Source organism: Hippopotamus amphibius, chromosome 17 (genome assembly GCF_030028045.1).
Source record: "Hippopotamus amphibius kiboko isolate mHipAmp2 chromosome 17, mHipAmp2.hap2, whole genome shotgun sequence".
Classification (NCBI taxonomy): Eukaryota; Metazoa; Chordata; class Mammalia; order Artiodactyla; family Hippopotamidae; genus Hippopotamus; species Hippopotamus amphibius.
Window position 1 is genome coordinate 48,374,797 of NC_080202.1, and position 19,334 is coordinate 48,394,130.

Below are 19,334 nucleotides of genomic sequence, written 5' to 3' on the forward strand. Positions count from 1 at the left end.
GCCCGGAACCCAGGGCATACATGGAATCACACAGTCACCTGTGCACATGGCCTCGCATACATGAGTTCACAAATGCACAGTGACAACTCCCTATGTACCTAGATCTGCCACCCTGCACCCAATTACACTCTGTATGCAAGTGGTCCCCTCCCCACCTCCCCAACCTCCCCTCTGGCTTAGCCACCTCCTCCTGCCCTCCAGCCTCACCAGTCACACTGGTGTCTAGTTCCAGCTCCACCATTCAGCTCTCATCCACAGGGGCTTTCTGTTGTGCTGTGTGAAGACCCGGATGGTCAGGATGATTAAGCACAGCATCAGGATGAGGCAGAGGCCCAGCAGCAGCCACTGTCTTTTGACAACTTGGTGGGGCTCCATGGCTATGCCCAGAAAGTAGGTTTTGTGTGGTGGCTTGAGTGCACTGTTGTCCTGTGCACCGGTGTCCTGTGCACCGGTGTCCTGTGCACTCGTGTTCTGTGCACTGGTGTCTTGGGCAAGTGAGCTTTTTTCCAGGGTGTACAGCCTGCGGGCCAGCAGCAGGACCACCAGTAACATGACAAGGCTCAGGGCCAGCAACACCCACTGCCCGGATTTGGCCTGGTCAGGCTCCAGCTCCAGACCCAGGAATGCCACCCTCTCTGTTTCTTTTTCTGTGGAAGACATAGGAATCTTGTAGAGCAGGTGGAACTGGGGACAGTGCCTCGTGGTGATCAGAGAGGATCTGACTGCCACGGGCCTTCTCCCTCAGCCTCTGGCACCTACCTTCCAACCCAAAGTAGAGGGCCTTGCCCTGGAAGGAGGGTGAGAAAGAGGAGCAGAAGGAAGAGAAGGAAGAGATGGTACAGATAAGGCTATGTACCCCATGGTGCTCAGCAGCGGCTCCGTGCAAGGGTCAGAAGCAAGATGCCCACCCCATGCGGTCGAGCTGGATAGTGGGCAAGACAGCATCTGAGCCAGTGGCTGGGGCATGGGGTGTGGTCTTGACTGAGGCTGCGTCAGGTGCAGACAGGGCCACACAGCAGCAAGCCAGGTCATAGATGGGCTAGGGGTGAAGGCTGGGTTGGGGTAGGGGCTGGCCTAGGGCAGGCTAGGGTAGGGCTTGGGGCTGGACTGGTGGTGGGATTAGGGTCAGATTACCAAACCTTCAAAGGAACAGCTGAAGTCTGGCCAGCCCAGGATCTCCCCATGCCGCACATTCTCGGTGACCAGCCAGTTCAGTAGGGGCTTGAAGTAGGTCATGAGGGCCTTTGTAGACACCTTGGTCTCCCCGGTTATCTTCTGCAGGACCTCTGGCCAGGGCTTGCTCGAGCCCAGCTTTAGCACATCCCTGGGAGAGTGGGTACAGCTGTGAGTCTGTGTGGGGGCTTCAGCTGGTGCAGCTGAGATCCCTAGTATGCCCACGCCTGCCTTCAGGGCTCTGCCAGCCAGACGTTTCCAACAGAGCTTGGCATAGTGGGCAAAATCATAAGCTTTGACATATCACCAACCTGTGTTTGAATCCTGACTCTGCGACTCAGCTGTGGGGCCTTGGACAAGTACTTAACCTTTCTGAACCTCGATTTCCATGTCCATAAAATGGAGAAAATGAGTACCTATCTCCTAGGGTTGTTGTGTTGGCCAAATAAGCACAATTCTGGAAGCATACGAGGTATGCAATGAATGTTTGCCTATTAATATCATTATTATTACTACTACTGTGATGATTATTATTCTCCTGGACTCAAATAAGCCTAAAGTCTCGAGACACTGTTTCCCATGAGGTGCTCAGGGATAATAGAGAGAGGCCGCTCTTCAGTCCCTTCCGGCCTCACAGGGAGTGTTTAGGAGGATGAGAGAGATAATAAGCGTGTCCTGCAGTGCTGCAGAGATGTCAGCTCTGTCTCAAGGCACACCCAGTGCTTGGTGGCAAGGGGTCTAGCCTAAGGCTTGGCCCGTGCACTCACGCTGGGGGTACAGAGTGTGCCGCAGCCTGGGCTCTGGGCACCTCCACCCCAGGGCCCCCCGTGGAGGCAGCAGGAGGCATTGTGTTGATGCTTCTCAACCTGTTTCCCCTGATCTGACCAGGAGAGAGGTGGGGCCAAGAGGCCTTGCAGTCAGAGTGTGGAATCTAGGACCGAGGTTCTAACAGGACCAAGGTTCAAGACTCAGCAGTGCTAGTTATGGGCCACACAACCACAGACAGTCAGCTTAACCTCTCTTAGCCTCAGCTTCTTCATCAGTAAAACAGGCCCCCATTAATACCTGCTCTTCACTGAGGTAAGGATTAAGTCACATAATGGCAGCAAAAAGGGCTTTGAAGCTTGCAAAGTCTTATACACATCGCTTAATAAACAACTGGAATGAATGAGGCAGGGAAACTAAAGGTCAGTGATCCTTGGAAGAAACCACTGGGGGAACATGTAGTTAGGATCCTAGAGAAATGGAGGAGAAAAGTCATCAAGACAGAAAGAAAAAAACAAACAGAACCCCATAACTAACTTTAGGTTAGAGGATTTTATCAGATGCAAGATCCTGGGGAAAAGGAAGGACCTGCTGGGGGAAAAGTTTCAACCATTGAGAGACTGCCTACTCAGAAACAGTCTTTTAGGCTGGGCGGGACAAGAGGTTGGATGTGGGCAGCCCGTGAGACTTGCAAAGGTGACAACTGGGCACTGCCTGGAACCCTCAACTCCAAGGTGGCAGCAATAGTCCCCACGGACAGGGTCATGTCCTTATGGCTGGTTGGGTGAGGCAGGGGACTTTGGAAACTTGGACCAAGTCCACTTGGACCCTCCATCCCCAGCAGAACCAGCCCAGAGTTTGTCCCACAGCAATTACCTTTAGGACGATGCGTCAAAATAGCAAAATCAAGTTTTAAGCAATAATAGTCATAAGAGCGGCCAAGAATCTTGCCCTTCCGCTTCTCCCCTGCAAGCACTTGCCTGCCCCACCCCTCCACAAAATGCCTGGTGATGACTGGTAAGGCTTCTACATGCTTTGGTGTCAAGTCAGACCCTGGGAGCCTTGTGTGCCCTGGGTGGAGTTGGGGAGGGAAGTGATGAGAATGCCTGAGCTCAAAAGTCCCACCAATCAAGTGGGATGAAGGCTTAGAGTCAAAAGTGAGTTGATGTTGGAACTTTCCTGGTGGTCCAGTGGTTAAGACTCTGTGCTTCCACTGCAGGGGGCGCGGGTTCCATCCCTGGTTGGGGAGCTAGGATCCCGCATGCTGCGCGGTGCAGCCAAAACGAGAGACCAAAACAAAAGTGGATTGATGTATAGAAAACAGATGTCTGCTATTTTTTGTAGTCCTGCGTTGGGGAACAGAGATGCCTCCTTGATCCCCTGGCGTGACTGCCTCACTCTCTTTGCACGTTCACCAAAATCCTTTGCTACTGCACAGCTCCTTCCTTGGATTACGGTTATTGATTTATCCTGTGGCCCGTTGCCCCCTGCTGGATGCAGGGCAGGCTGGTCGGCACGTGCATAAGTAAATGCTTGCTGAATGAATAAATGATGGGCAGCCAGAGACACGAATGCAGGGAGCAGAGAGGCCCCTTATGTTCCACACATTCAGAGAAGCTCAAACCTGGGCAGTCGACGAGAATAAACCCCTATAGTATGAAAAGAGGGAAAAGCAGATAGTCTAGGGAGACAAGAAGGCACACAAGGTGCAGCCCTCCTGGGAACAAAGGCAGGGATCCGTCCTGCAACTCCATCTGGCCTCTTGGTTACTGATGAACTGAAAGGTGGAATCACAAATGAGCTCATTAAATTTGCAAAGGATACTAAATTATTGTGGATAATTCTTAGAATACTAAATAGCGGCTTTGTTCCCCCTCTGGGAAACCAGGAATAAAAGTCAACATGACCTTGACCGATTAGGGTAATGGACCTACTGAAATCGGTTGAAACTCAATGGGGAAAAGACCATGCCAGTGGGTGGGCTTCATGTCTCAGTGGTTGGAGCGCTGATCTTGGGACCAATGCACTAGGTCAACTTCACCAGACCAATACCCTAAGACTGATGGAAGCAGCAGGATGAAAGATAATGTATTCTGGAGTCAGTTTGGGGCTCAGAGCATGACTCTGCCACTTCCTAGATGAGTGACGTGCAATCACGTTACCTCTCTTAGCTTCAGTTTCATCATTTATGAAATGTGGGTAATAATAAGCATTTTGCAAAGTTATGAGCTGCTAACATGAAATGCTGTAAGAGTGGTTGTCAGAGAGCCCAGCCTGTAGCAGTAAATGCTTCCCACCATCAGGTCAGCCTCTCGGCCCACTTGAGGTTTGGTTCAGCACCAGAAACCAGTGCAACAGAGGCAGGGATGGAAAGGATGGGCTAGATACCAAGTGCAGGAAAAGAGACTGCGGGTAGAGGGTCAAAGAAGACCACAAGCTGATCAGAGTGTGCCAAGAGGCTGGCGTGGAAGCAACCTGGAGCAGCCTGGAAACTGGGTTCAGGCACCTCCAAGAGAAGACAGAAGAAGCAGAGTGCACCCATGGTGCATCAAACACTGCTGAGAGGCTAGGCAAGCCTCCTGTAGGGAAAGAATAAGGGCATTCAGGTGGAAGATGGAGGCAGAGGCACGACTCCAACACTGGCCTCTGATCTGGGACAGTTTGGTTTATTGGCTATGTGAACGAGTGTGTGTGTGTGAGTGTGAGTGTGAGTGTCTGTGTGTGTGTGTTAGCAGGAGGGGCTTAAACAGTCTCTCTGACCACAGGGGCTACACAAGGGGAAATGAGCTTTGATTAACACAGGAGAGGGGCTTCCCTGGTGGCACAGTGGTTAAGAATCCACCTGCCAGTGCAGGGGACACGGGTTCAATCCCTGGGCCAGGAAGATCCCACATGCCGGGGAACAACTAACCTATGCTTCACAACTACTGAGCCTGTGTTCTAGAGCCTGTGAGCCACAACTATTGAGCTCATGTACCACGACTACTGGAGCCAGTGCTCCACAACCAGAGAAACCACCTCAATGAGAAGCCTGTGCACCACAATGAAGAGTAGCCCCTGCTCACTGCAACTAGAGAAAGCCCACGCACAGCAACAAAGACCCAATGCAGCCAATACATTAATTAATTAATTTAAAAAAAACATAGGAGAGACTGCAGTCTGACAGAAGGATGAACTTCCACTGGAACATAAGCTCTGCTCAGGGGGCCTCAGGTATCCAGGCCCTGGGGGGCAGGCTTCCAACAAGGTGGGAAAGGGGAGCCGAGGACAGGGGAGGGAGGAAGGCACTCACTCCAAGAGCTTCCCAGCTGCCTTGGAGTTATAGATGTTGCAGCGGTGCAGTGGCCCCATGTGGCCCGAGGCCTTGCAGAGTGCTTCGTGGAACTGGAACTGGAGCACGAGGCTGAGGAAGTACCTGGGGAGAGAAGGCGAGGCTGGCTGGGGTGGGGAGGCAGAGGTGAGCCTGGGCCAGCAGTCACCGTCGGGGCGGCTGGCGCTGGAACGCTGCAAGGGCTCTCCTCCCTGCCTTCTGCATCAAGCCCACGCTGGCCTCCCTCCTTCCTCCCCCCACCGCTCGGGGACATCAGACATGCTTTCCCATCAGCCCTGCCCTCCACACGGGAGCTGATGTAAAAGCCCAGTGGATTCAGGGCAGGGCCCTTGGAAGGTTGTGCCATCAGACGGGAGGATGTGGGGAGGGGAGCAGGGGGACATTTGGATTTGGGGCCTTCCTGGAAATCCTCGACCTGGGTCCTACGCCCCCAACCCCCAACTCATAGAGCTGGTTCTGCTGGCAGGGCCCACACCTTTACCGTATGTAGGGCAGGCTGGCAGAGACGTGGAACTTGGCACCCGGATCAAAGTCATCCTCTGTCCGAGGGATGGGGGGGCACAGGCCCTGGTACTTCAACCTGGGGGCGGGGGGTGAATCGGGGACTTGATAGGGCCACCTGGTAGGGTTACCAGAGCCTTTTCCTTTCGAAGCACTTGCATAGCTACCAAAGCGACTTGGCACGCAGAGGACACTTAATGCATTTTTATTGATTAAACAAATGAGTTGAAAACACACGGGATCGGGAATCAGAATTAAATAATAACAATAGTTAACATTGAGCACTTCCTCTCTGCAGGAACCGAGCCAAGCTCTTCACACAGACTCACTCAACATTGTCCTGGTTCTGGGGACACAGGAGGGAATGAGCTAGGCAAGTTCCCCGCTTTCATCCTAATGATGGGGGGTGGTTATAGTCCAACCACCAAGGTTGTTTCATCTGATAAAAAGTGCTAAGAAGATATCAGGGGATGGAGAGGGAGGGATAAATTGGGAGATTGGAACTGACACATATACACTACTGTATATACAATAGATAACTAATAAGGACCTACTGTACAGCACAGGGAACTCTACTCAATACTCTGTAATGGCCCATATGGGAAAAGAATCTTTTTTTTTTAAATTTATTTATTTATTTATTTTTTGGGGGGTACACCAAGTTCAGTCATCTGTCTTTATACACATATCCCCATATTCCCTCCCTTCCTTGACTCCCCCCGCCTTCGAGTCCCCCCCACCCTCCCCGCCCCAGTCCTCTAAGGCATCTTCCATCCTCAAGTTGAACTCCCTTTGTTATACAACAACTTCCCACTGGCTATCTATTTTATAGTTGGTAGTATATATATGTCTGTGCTACTCTCTCACTTCGTCTCAGCTTCCCCTTCACCCCCCGCCCCCTCCCAAACCTCTGGGAAAAGAATCTTAAAAAAAAAGAGTGGATATACGTATATGTATAAGTAAATCACTTTGCTGTACACCTGAAACTAACACAGCATTGTAAATCAACTATACTCCAATAAAAATTTAGAAAAAAAAAAAAAAAGAAGAAGGCCAAGAAGAAAACAGAGTAACATTCCTCTGGTATAGTACTACTACTATCCCCATTCTACGGATGAAGAAAACCGAGGTTTAGAGATCAGGAAATTGGTAGCAGGGCACAGAACAGTCACGGGCAGACCCTAATAACTTTCAGGTTCAGGTCTGGTTTTGCCCCTCTGAGCTGTGTGACTGTGGGGAAGTTACTGATTGTCACGGAGCCTTGTTGTAGAATGTTGTCTGTGAAATGGGGATAAAATGACCCATCTTGGGGATGAAACAAAGTCTATGAAAAAGCACATCATTTCACTGCTGGCCCACTTGAGCCCTGAGCCATCCTCTCGGGGAGGCTCCTCTCTCATTGGCAGGGTTTTGTTCAAGGACCAGGGAGCTGCCGGCCCTCTCCCTCCAGCTCTGTTTTCCATCACTCAGGTGGTGACGGGCGTGGCCGAGAGAGGAAGGAAGCCGTCCTGGGCAGGCACCGCAGATGGCTGGCAGGGGTGCCCTTCGAGGGGGCAGAAGGTCAAGACTGCCAATCCCCCCAGTGAGGCTTGGTCCCGAATTCAGGGCCGGGGTGGGAGGCTGAGTGGGCAAAGGGAGGGGCGCCCAGCTCTGCCACCCCCGGGTGGCCGTGCGACCGCAAGCTGGGCACACGTTCTTCTCCTGTGAACGGCCATGGGTTGTTGTACAGATTCAAATCGCCGTGAGGGCCTGGTGCAGGGCTAGCAGGCCCTCCGGGGTCGTCTGTGGCCAGCAGACCTGAGCCGGTCGGTCTGAGGCCTCATGGAGATGGAGAAGCCCTGGCCACGGGCAGTTACTGTCCAATCAAACAGCCCGGGGTCTGTGATGGGAAGAGCACGCGTGCCCCTCACTCAAGACGGATGCTGCCTGACTGCTGGGGGCGGGGAGCTCCTTTGGCTGCCAGTTCTGCCCGCAGACAGGCCTGGGGATGCTACGTCAGAGGCAGGAGTGTGTGTGTGCGTGTGTGTGTGTCGGGCAGCAGGAACGGTGGCAGTGGGCCTGCCCCTGTCCCGTGAGGACTCTTTCCACAGGAGGGAAAGGGCTCAGCCCTGCAGACAGCCCTTCTGCTGGCCCCGCTGGTGGGCATAGAAAGGGAGGAGAGGAGCGGGAAGGCCTGCCTGGTGGTCAGTGTCCTGTTCTTGGAGGAGCCCAGGCGCAACCACAGTGTGCGCTTCGGGCCTCCCGGGATCCCCAGAGAGGCTAAGGGGCCTGCCCAGTGCTGGTGCCGGATGCGACACGATCCCCCACGACTGCGCGCTCGGGCCCTGTCCACTTCGCGGGAACGCTTTTGTCTGGTGACGACAAACAGCCAACGCCGCCCCAGGGCTTCCCCGTGGCCCCAGGTCAGCACCATCTCACGCCCAGCTCTGCCCTCAGAGGGGAGGCAGCAGTGTTCTTTGGCAGCAGGTGGAACCCTTGAGGCTGCCCCGAAAGCCCCGGGAAAGCCCACGCCAGGGCTGGGCGTGGGCAGAGGGCCCCGATCAGCGGTCCTTCCCACCTGAGGTTCCACCACTCCTGGTTGTACGTGGCCTTCTTGATGGTGCCGTCAAAGACCTTCCAGCGAAACAGGTCCACGAGGTAGGCGAAGGGGATGAAGGCGATCTTCTCCAGGGCAACACTCATCAGGAAATTGACCTCCTCCTCTGGGGAAAGTGGGGCCGTCAGGAGGCTGCTCCTGGTTCCGCCTCCCCTCAGCCGCGCGCGAGAGCCCCAGCTGCAGCCCGGGCCCGGGCTGGCCTCCTGCCATCCTCGGTCCCCATCACCTTCGTCCTGGTGCTGGTGGCTCAGCAGGCCTCTGCTGAGCAGATGCTCGTGGGAGGAGGCCGAGAGGGTGATCACCGACCCCACGGCCTCTTCAAAGGCTGGGTTGGCGCCTGTGCGGAAGATCACAGGGAGGTTCCTGTACTGCAGGAAATACTGGATGTGGCCCATCTGGTGGAAGATGGAGAGCAGGTCTTCTATGGTTACTTCGGTGCACTTCTTTATCCTAGGGTTAAAGGGCAGGGGTCAAGGAGCATGGGGAGGCCCTGGGAGAAGAAGAGATTTCCCCACTGGGCCTCTGTTAAGGGACAGGGGTGGTTGGGCCAGAGACCGGCAGGGACTTGTGCTGTTACTCCAGGCCCCACACCCAAGCAGAGGCCAAGCCCTTTGCTCTCACACCCACCCCGCCCATGTGGCCGGCTCACCCCCTCATCCCCACTGCCCTCCTGAGACAGGCAGACAGGGGGAGAGTGGAAGGAGCAGAGGAAGGGGGCTGATGCTGGCCGCAGGCTGAGCACCTGAAGTCCCTCCCGTTGTAGAAGTCCCAGGCGGACGCGTGGCACTCCACCTCCCGCCCATCCGTTGGCCTTTCCATCATGGAATTTTTCCAGAACTCAGGAGGGGTGGGAAGCAGCCCCATGGAGGTGAAGAAATTTTCGGCCTCTTGGAACATTTTCTCTGGCTTCCAGCGCTGTGGGGCAGAGGAAGGGTGTGGGGTCCCGCCCAGGCCTGTGGCGCAGACCGGGCGGACGGAGGCCGAGCGCTGACCTGGCCTTGCATGATCTTCGTGACGTCCTCGGGGGGCTTCTCCGGGAAGGGCAGGACCAGGTCTAAGATGTTGACCCAGGACTGAGCCCACATGTTCCCTGGAGGGGGAGGGGGAGGGGGAGGGCTCAGAGGAGGCGGGAAGCCGGCTCTCTCCCCCCCGCTGAGCCTGCTCGCCTGCCTGCCTGGAGGCCTGCTCTGCCCGCGCGCCCGCCTCTGGCACCAGCTGGGGTGTTACCCAGGATGTGGGCAGGGATGGCCCCCCTCAGGTCGATGAGCTCGGGCCCGTAGAAGCGGTGCAGGGCCCGACGCACGTAGGCGTGCAGGTTCAGGTAGAGAGGCTGCAGCTCCTGGAAGAGCTCCTCCACCTCTTTCTCCAGCGTGTCAGACTCGTACGTGGACCGCCACAAGGCCCCCATGTCTTTGTAACCTAGGACGGGGGAGGGGGCTCAGAGGCGCTCCCACCCACCCTTCAGCCTGGCCTCGCCACCAGGAGACCCAGGCACCTTCTAGGGAAGCCGCTTGACCTCCTAGATCCTTGGGGGCTTCATCTGCCAAACAGAATAACACCTTCCAAGGCCGCTGTCCATATTGGATGAGATCAGGGTGGAAAGGCACTTAGCAAAGCACATACTGTGAGCTCCTCCCCTTGCCTGGTTGGATAGGACCTGGGTAAGGCCCTGTTCCTCTCTCATCCACCTCGAGTCCCACCCACCCAGTCCACCTTCCTTCAGAGCCTCCCAAGGACTTCAGGATGCTGTTTTCTTCTTGTGGCCTGGCTTGTTTCATCTTTCAGGCCTTAGATAAATGTCAGCGAGGCCTTCCCTGACCACCTAGCTAAAGCAGGTGGTCTCTCCCCACAGTCCCTTCCTGCTCAGCATTCATCCCAGGTGGCGGCTGGAGATGTGTGTCTGTCTCCCTGAGGACTGTAAACCTAGGAGGGTGGGCGTCCTCTCTGTCTTTTCGCCTGTGCATCCTCAGAACCTCCCCAGCACCAGCACACAGCAGGCGCCCATCACTGTTTGTGGGACCACACGAGGAGTGAGCTGCCTTTGCCCTTCCCAGCAGGAGGGCTCAGGGCTCCCATCTCCAGGTCCTGCCACCGCCTTCGCCTCCGCAGACTCTGCTTCGCCCCTCCCAGCATTGCCCTGAGCCCCACGCAGCACGAGATCTGCCCGGGCTGGGCTGGCTGGCAGGTGCGGGGGCAGGGGCCTCACCGTTGAGCTTTGCAGCCTCGTTGCTGAGCTGGACGTAGCGCTCGAAGGTGACGCGGAGCTGGCGGCCCACAGCATCCCGCCAGCCCTGCCAGGCCCACAGCAGCTCCTTCTGGTCCCGGGAGGTGGCCATGACTTCTTCAAGGTCTGTGCCCGGAAAAGGAGCCAAGGTGGGATCCCACTCCAGCCAGCCTTCTGCCCTCACCCGCCCTCGGCATCCTCCCCTCCCCGACCCCACCAAGTGCAGTTGTGGCTGGGAGGAGGGTGGGAGTCGGGAGGCTCCTGGAAGGGGCTGGTGCTGAGACTCTGGGGTTGGCAGGGGTGGGCTTGGGCGCTCACCAGGCTCCAGGGGCAGGCAGGGCCCCTCATTCAGGCACACCTGGGCCATGCTGTACGTGGTCTCCATGTTGGCCAGAATCTGGTTGTACTGGGGGGACAGGTGTCACCCAGGGCAGGCCCGTACCCGTGGGCGCACCCGCAGTGCTAGCCCCAGCAGCCAGGAGAGGCGGGCCTGGCCAAGGCATCTTCCCACAAGCATCTGTTCCCCACCTCCCCAGAGGAGGCTCTGTCCCAGCCCCGCCAACCTCCCTCTTACCCCGGGGGGCTCCCTACCCCAGAGCCCACCCACCCTGGGGTGGGGAGCTTGTGCCTGGAGACCTGGGGGCTCGTCCATCACCTCCCGGAGCTCCTCCTTGGGCAGCGCCGCCTTGTCTAGGTTCTGCAGCTTACTCAGCGTGCGCTTCACGTCCGGGTCCTGGATGCCGGCAGTCTTAAACAGGCGGGCCCGCATGCCAAAGTACAGCGTGTGCTGGGACCTCTCCACGTCCTTGTACAGCTGGAAGGAAGGTCACCATGTTTGTCATGTGAGGCTAAGGGAGGCGGTGAGGGTCCCACACTGAACTCCAGGGCCACAGCCCCCCAACCTCCTCCCAAAGCCCACTTTGAAAATTTGCTAAGAGGGAGAAGGGAGGGAACCTGGTCCCTAAAAGCAAGCGGGAGATATATACAAGGGCATTTTTGCCCAGAGAGCTTTTAGGGCTACGAAAAGGCCTGGAGCTTGCAGTCAGTTTTGACATGTACTTTGGGGCTTCCTTCTTGCCTCTAGCTCTGGAAAGGGGGCAAAAGGTGTGGTCTCCCTCCCCCGCCGCCACTGAGACCCCTGAGTAGAGCAAACGGAGAAGGGACTGGGGTGGAAGTGGTACCACACCATCTCCTCGCAATTTTTCTTGGTGATGTTGGTGACGTAGTTCCAGGTGGCCTCCTTGAACTGGTTCCACACAACCTGGGCTGTATGCTCATAAAACTGCAGGAAGGCCTTTGCCACGGTCTCATTGTAGAGCTCGTCTGCAGAGAAGGGGATGGGCATCATGCTGTCCGGGGAGGGGCCTGCCCTCGCCTGGTCCCTTTTTCTGATCCCATGCTCCTTCGGGTCCCAGCCCCAGCTGAGTCCTGATCGCCCTCGGTCCTGAGCCATGGCGAGAGCTGCCCATAACAGAAGAGCACAAGTAGGAAAGGTCCAGGGTAAGTCCATCTTCTTCCCATGACCAAGAGAACAGCAGAGGTGGGTGAGGCTATGGGCCAATTCCGACCCAGATCCATATTGTGACATCAAAGGCTAAAGGGTCAGCCATGGAATGTCAGAACCGGAAAGACCCACCTACCTTCTGGACCATTGTCCCCATTTTACAGGTGAGGAGACCGAGGTCCAGAATGGTCTAGCCATACAACCTGGTTCACACAGCTAGTCAGTGGCAGAGTCAAGAGGAGAACCAGGGCTCTCGACTTGTCCCACACTGCTTGGTCACTTCTCCCTGGCACTGGAGCCACCCTTGGCCTTGATGAGGGATTGATGAGCCCCCTTCCTCCACAGGCTGCTCTGAGCAGGTGGATGGGAGGATGAATGAATGGCTGGATGGATGGTTGGATGGATGAAAGGAAATGACATCTCTGGTGGACTCTGGAAGCACAGTTGTCTATGTTCTTTTTTAAAAAAACTTATTTTATTTAATTAATTAATTTATTTTGGCTACATTGTGTCTTCATTGCTGCACACAGGCTTTCTCTAGTTGTGGTGGTGGTGGAGGTGCTACTCTTCATGGCATTGCATGGGCTTCTCATCATGGTGTCTTCTTTTGTTGCAGAGCATGGGCTCTAGGTGTGAAGGCTTCAGTAGTTATGGCTTGTGGGCTCAGTAGCTGTGGCACATGGGCTCTTGTTGCAGTGCACGGGCTTAGTTGCTCCTTGGCATGTGGTATCTTCCTGGGCCAGGGCTCAAACCCGTGTCCCCTGCATTGGCAGGTGGATTCTTAACCACTGCGCCACCAGGGAAGCCCCATGTTCTTATGACTTGACCTCCTATGTTCACATTTTTGGCCTTCTCTCTTGTGGGATGTGTGATCATCCCAGGGCTGTGCAGGGCCCTTCCTCCCTTTCCTTGTTCTTACACCTCTTTCCCCAGGGAGAGACCAATACTATGAGTTTGCTGTCAGGAGGAGGCACAGGAGGTAGAGGGCAGTCTACTGTGATAAAAAATAGTACTTTTTGGTTGTTGTTAACTACTCTTATCATGCTATACGTTACTCCCCCAGGATTTACCTTGTAACTAAACATTTTTACTTTTTGACTGCCTTCACCCATTGCACCCACCCTCCCACCCTTTCCTCTGGCAGTCGCCAGTCTCTCTGAGTTCATTTTTGTTTTGTTTTGTTTTGGAATATTTTTCTGTTTTTGTTTTTTAGATTCCACATATAAGTGAGATCATGAAGTATTTGTCTTTTCTGTCTGACCTATTTCATTTAGCATAATGCTCTGAAGTTCCATCCATGTTATTGCAAATAGCAAGATTGCCTTCTTTTACATGGCTGAATAGTATTGTTGTGTGTGTGTGTGTGTGTATTATATTTTCAATGTCCATTCATTCATCAGTAGACATGCAGGCTGTCATATCTTGGCTATTGTAAACTTGCTGCAATGAACATGGGGCTGAAGATATCAAGATAGTGGTTTCATTTCCTTTGGATACATACTCAGAAGTGGAATTGCGTATCATATGGTAGTTCTATTTTTAATTTTTGAGGAACCTCCATACTGTTTTCCAAGTGGTTGTGCCAATTTATTTTCCCACCAATAGCACACAAATGTTCCCTTTTCTTCATATCTTTGCCCACACTTATTTCTTGTTGTATTTCTGATAACAGCCATCCTAAGTGGTGTGAGGTGATATCTCATTGTGGTTTGGACTTGCATTTTCATGCTTAGTGATGATTAGTGAGGTTGTGTGCTTTTTCATGTACTTGTTGACCATCCACATGCCATCTTTTGAAAATAAGTCTGTTCAGATCCTTGCCCACTTTTTAGTCAAATTGTTTTTGTTGGTGTTGTTATTGAGATGTATGAGTTGAATATTTAATCCCTTATCAGATATATGATTTGCAAATATTTTCTCCAAGTCTGGGGGTTGTGTTTTCATTTTGTTGATGGCTTCTTTTGCTGTGTAGAAGCTTTTTAGCTTGATGTAGACCCACTTGTTGATTTCTGCTTTTGTTGCCTTTGCTTTTGGTGTCAAATCCAAAAAAATCATTGCCAAGACTGATGTCTAGGAGCTTACCTCCTGTATTTTCTTCTAGAAGTTTTATGGTTTCAGGCCTCACATTCAAGTCTTTAATCTATTTTGAGTTGATTTTTGTCTATGGTGTAAGACAGGGGGTGCAGTTTCATTCTTTTGCATGTGGCTGTCCAACTTTCCCAACACCATTTATTGAAGACACTATCCTTCCCCCATTGTATATTCTTGACTCTTTTATCATAAATATATTGACCATATATGCATGGGTTTATTTCTGGGCTCTGTATTCTGTTCCATTAATCTATGTGTCTGTTTTTATGTCAATACCATATTGTTCTGATTACTGTAGCTTTGTAATAAAGTTTGAAATCAGGAAGTGTGATGCCTCCAGCTTTGTTCTTCTTTCTCAAGATTGCTTTGTCTATTTGGGGTCAAAACATGTTATTTAAAAAAATGCAAAATACAGAGCTGAGATGGAAAGCAAGAAAAAGGACTTTTCAGATGTCTGGGAGACAAGGAGGGCTCATGCAGCAGTGAGTAGGGTCCATGTGGGAAATCAAAGTGCGTCCATGCTCAAAAGGGCTGCAGCTTTGGTGTCTGCCTGGGGATAGCCAGGCATAGTGGAAGTAATGCCTCCATCAAGGGAGCTGGCAGATGGCTTCTTTTTCAAAGGGGCCCTGCAAGAAGCAACCATGAAACTGACCCCGAGGACCTCTTTACAACATGGTGAGTGCATGGGAAAGGGTCCCCCTGAAGAAGGCTGTTCCACTGAAGATGGCTCATGGGTCCAGATTACCATGTAGGGACTTCCCTGGTGGCCCAGTGGTTAAGAATCCGCCTGCTGATGCAGGGGACACGGGTTTGATCCTTGGTCCGGGAAGATCCCACATGCTATGGAGCAACTAAGCCCGTGCACCACAACTACCGAGCCTGAGCTCTACAGCCCGTGAGCCACAACTACTGAAGCCTGCATGCCTAGAGCCTGTGCTCCACAACAGGAGAAGCCACCGTATTGAAAAGTCTGTGCACTGCAACGAAAAGTAGCCCCCTCTTGCTTTGACTAGAGAAAGCCCGTGCTCAGCAACGAAGACCCAACACAGCCAAAAAAAAAAGAAGATTTCCACATGCAAGAGGAAGTCCAGCAGCCGGTGTTATTAATGATCACCAGCCCCCACGGAGCACTTTCCAGGGGCGAGGGACCCTGTGAGGGCTTTCAGAATATGAATGCTCAGGACAAACCCAGGAGGTAGGTACTGTGATCAACACCCCCAGTTTATAGATGAGGAAAAGGAGGCACGAAGAGGTTGAGAAACTTGCTTATGGTCACACAGCTAGCAAACAGTGGAGATGGGACTCAAATCCACATGGTTTGTCTCCAGGGTCTGTGCTAAGCTACAGACCCAGGCACGGATTAGACCACAGCTGAAGAAGGGCAGCTGTTAGAGCAATCTGAAAGGGACTTAAAACACTGGGCTTTACACCATCTACAAAAATAAGCTCAAAATAGATTACAGACCTAAGCATAAGAACTCAGACTATAAGACTCTTTGAAGAAATCATAGGGGAAAAGCTTCATGACAGTGGATTTGGCAATGATTTCTTGGATATGATACCAAAAGCACAGGCAACAAAAGAAAAGACAAGTTGGACATCATTAAAATTAAGAGCTTTGGCACATCAAAGGACACCAACAACAGAGTAAAAAGACAAGCTTCAGAACTGGAGAAGACATTTGCGAATCACAGATCTGATAAGCAATTAATACCCAGAATATATAAAGAGCTCCCCAAACTCAACAGTGAAAAAAACAAACAACCCAATTCCAAGGTGGGCAAAGGACTTGAATGGACATGTCTCCAAAGATGATATATAAATGGATAATAAGCATTTGAAAAGATGCTTAATATTACTAATCATTAGGGAAATACAAACCAAAACCATGAGATACCACTAGGAGGGCTATTACAAAAAATGAAAGAAAGCAAGAAAACCCCAGAAAACATCAAGTGATGGCCAACACGTACAGAAATTGGAACCCTTGTGCATTGCTAGTGGGACTATAAAATGGTGCAGCCACTGTGGAAAACAGCATAGAATTACCATGTGATCCAGGAATTTCAATTTGGGGTGTTATACCAAAAAGAAGTGAAAGCAGGGACTTCCCTGGTGGCGAAGTGGTTAAGAATCAGCCTGCCAATGTAGGGTTCGATCCCTGGTTTGGGAAGATCCCACATGCCGTGGAGCAACTAAGCCTGTGCGCCACAATTACTGAGCCCACGTGCTGCAACTACTGAAGCCCGCATGCACCTAGAGCCCATGCTCCACAACAAGAGAAGCTGCTGCAATGAGAATCCTGCGTACCACAATGAAGAGTAGTCCCTGCTCTCTGCAACTAGAGAAAGCCTGCGTGCAACAACAAAGACTCAACGCAGCCAATAAATAAATAAATTTATTTAAAAAAAAAAGACATGAAAGCAGGGACTTGAACGGATGTGGTGATAGTTGCACAACAATTGAATATACTCAATGCCACTGAACTATACACTTAAAAATGGTTAAAATGGGGACTTCCCTGGTGGCACAGTGGTTAAGAATCTGCCTGCCAGTGCAGGGGATGTGGGTTTGATCCCTGGGCCGGGAAGATCCCATATGCCTCAGAGCAGCTAAGCCCACGCGCCACAACCACTGAGCCTGCGCGCTAGGGTCCGTGAGCCACAACTACTGAGCCCATGTGCTGCAACTACTGAAGCTCGTGCACCTAGAGCCCATGCTCTGCAACAAGAGAAGCCACCGCAATGAGAAGCCCACGTACCACAATGAAGAGTAGCCTCTGCTCGCCACAATTAGAGAAAGTCCGCACAGAAACGAAGACCAAATGCAGCCAATAATAAATAAATAAGCATATAAATAAACATTAAAGCATGGTTAAAATGGTAAATGTTATGGATATTTTACAATTTAAAAAAATATGGGTCTTTAAAGGGATGAGAGAAGGAACAGGTTCTTTGAGGCAAGAATAGACTTTTGTGAAAACACAGAAGGTTTGAAAGTCATAGAGATGCAAAAATAAAAAGTAGTTATTAAATTGGAAAAAGTCATCTCAATGCACAGGCTAAGACACAGATGGGGAAACCGCTTGGAGCGCAGGACAGAAAAAGAGATGAGACACATGAGCGGGAATGAGGAGACACGGAGGACAAAGAAGGAAGCGCCAAGCTGGGTCTGGCAGGAGTCCCGAGGTGGAGACTGGAAAGGACGAGGAGGTGAAGCCTGAGCGTCTCAGCACTGAGGTGAACACGCTCCCTGCGCTCCCAGGGGGAAAACGTCCGGTGGTGCAGGGAGGAAACATGACAAGTTTCTATGCGGCTGGCAGTGCTCTGGACTGCTCTGGACGACTTTCCCCGTCCCTCTAGCGAGGGGCTGGTCTCAGCTTGCCCCTCCAGCCCTCACCGTCTGCGACTCGAGGTGGGAAGCGGGAGGCGGGTGTGAAGCGGTCTTTATCAGGGGATGAAGCAGTCACTGTAACGAGAGGAAACTAGGCACCAGGAATGTCTGTATTATCTCATTCGTCCACTGCAGCGACCGTGACAGGGTTGGTTAAGAACCGTCGTCTCACAGGTGTGAAAATGGAGGCAAATCGCTCCCGGTCACGTGGCTGGTCACTGCGGAGCTGGGGCCTGACTCAGGCCTAGCCCAGAGCCCCTGGGCTCACTCATGGGAGCCAGAGGGGGCAGCTGGAGGCAGCTGGAGGCAGCGTGGGTGGGGGGGTAGAGAAACCACCATCACCCCTGGCCTGTGGGGGTCACAGCTGCTCCCTGAGGAACGACTGCCTGGCGGGCAGCGCAGGGCAGGGCTCTGCCTTCGGGCCACCGGGAGAAATTGCTGCAAAGGGCCCTCCTCCTGCTGTCACCACCCCCTCTTCCTCAGCCCCCCCCCGGGTAGACGTGGCCTCTCCTCGCTCACCCGGGGAGTCTGAACAATTTTAATATTTCAAAAGGCCTAGCAGACAAGGCTGTGAACTCTTTGCTGCCCCTCAGACCTTTGGGTGTTGCACGCTGGTGCCCGCACGCTGCCCACCAGCTCTGACAGGCAGCAGAAACCTCTGCAGTTCATAAAGATAGGAAAGGGCGTGATGTGACAGTGACCTCTGTCTAGCAGAGAGCGTTTGAAACATCAGGCTCGGGAGGAGGTAATTAAACCCTTTGGTGGTAGAAGGGTTGGAGCTATTTAGAAGCTATGTTTATAAATTCCATTGTCCTAAGTAATCATAGACTTCCACCCTCTTGCAAATCCAAAATACCTCAACTCCACATCCTGCCCATGAACAGGCCTGTACCATGAAATGTCTATGTTCAACACTCACACACAGACACACACACAATCACAGACACAAACAGACACACACACGGACACAACAGCAGCTGGAGAGGTGGGGGGGGGTGGTGGGCAAAAGCCGTGGACTCAAGGATGTTGGGGGACAGATATTAGGGCCTGGGCCAAGTCACCAGCAAAGCCGAGAAGAGGCCCAAGGCTGAGGGTCCTCACAGAGGGGGCCAGGCTTTGGCCCGTTTCTAGGTTTGGCATCTAAATATCTAAAAAAATAGGTCTAGTCATGTTAACTGGAAAAAGGTTACACAACTGTAAATACAATGTGATCCCATTTAAAACATGTGCTAAGGAAAAAAGGCTGGAAAGATATACACCCGATGTCAACCGTGCTTATCTCTTGGTGTTGATATAAAGGGCTTTTATTTTCTTTATACTTTTCTGTGTTTTCTAGATTTTCTACAATAAACATGTGGATAAAAGATTCTAAAATGTCTCTCAAAATGATACTCCCTCACACCCATGCTGGCCTTCTGAGGAAGGCTCAGCGTGAGGGCATGTGCTGGGGGACAGACAGGGGTGGCCCCTAGCAGGCCATCCCTGCACGGGCACCAGCTGCTGCCCAGCCGGGGCAAAGGGCCCTGACCCCGAGCCCTGTGGACAATACTCTGGTGGCCTGACCACCCGTGGAGCTGGGGCAGGCAGGCACCTCAGGTCACCATGCAGCCCGTTCTGCACCCTCAGCACGCAAGGAGCCCTCCCCAGGCAACCGAGGACAGCCGGGAGCCTTCCATCTGGGGGACTCGGTCGTTTGTGGGAATATCTGGGGCATGGCTCCAGAAGCCCAGACATCCTGCTCCTTCTTTGCTGCCCA

At 52.7% G+C, this 19,334-nt stretch overlaps 1 protein-coding gene across 1 annotated transcript; it reads right to left on the reverse strand.

Moving 5' to 3' along the window:
- Positions 1 to 222: 222 nt before the first annotated feature.
- On the reverse strand, positions 223 to 12,111 carry LOC130839617 (angiotensin-converting enzyme-like protein Ace3). Its single transcript, XM_057713850.1, has 14 exons — positions 12,019 to 12,111; positions 11,777 to 11,920; positions 11,246 to 11,404; positions 10,909 to 10,996; positions 10,573 to 10,716; positions 9,594 to 9,785; positions 9,359 to 9,456; positions 9,109 to 9,281; positions 8,593 to 8,816; positions 8,328 to 8,472; positions 5,751 to 5,849; positions 5,231 to 5,353; positions 1,140 to 1,324; positions 223 to 647 (listed from the first exon to the last, which is right to left on the reverse strand). The coding sequence occupies exons 1-14, from the start codon at positions 12,109 to 12,111 to the stop codon at positions 223 to 225; spliced, it is 2,292 nt and encodes a 763-aa protein (XP_057569833.1).
- Between the last annotated feature and the right edge of the window lie 7,223 nt (positions 12,112 to 19,334).

What these genes read in the sequence shown, in the direction of transcription:
- LOC130839617 (XM_057713850.1), bottom strand. Translation starts at nt 12,111, where the DNA reads ATGGGAAGAAGATGGACTTACCCTGGACCTTTCCTACTTGTGCTCTTC. An exon ending in CTGCCTGCCCCTGGAGCCTG is followed by an intron (nt 10,717 to 10,908) that starts GTGAGCGCCCAA and finishes TTCCGGGCACAG; the next exon opens with ACCTTGAAGAAGTCATGGCC. An exon ending in CCACCAGCACCAGGACGAAG is followed by an intron (nt 8,473 to 8,592) that starts GTGATGGGGACC and finishes CACTTTCCCCAG; the next exon opens with AGGAGGAGGTCAATTTCCTG.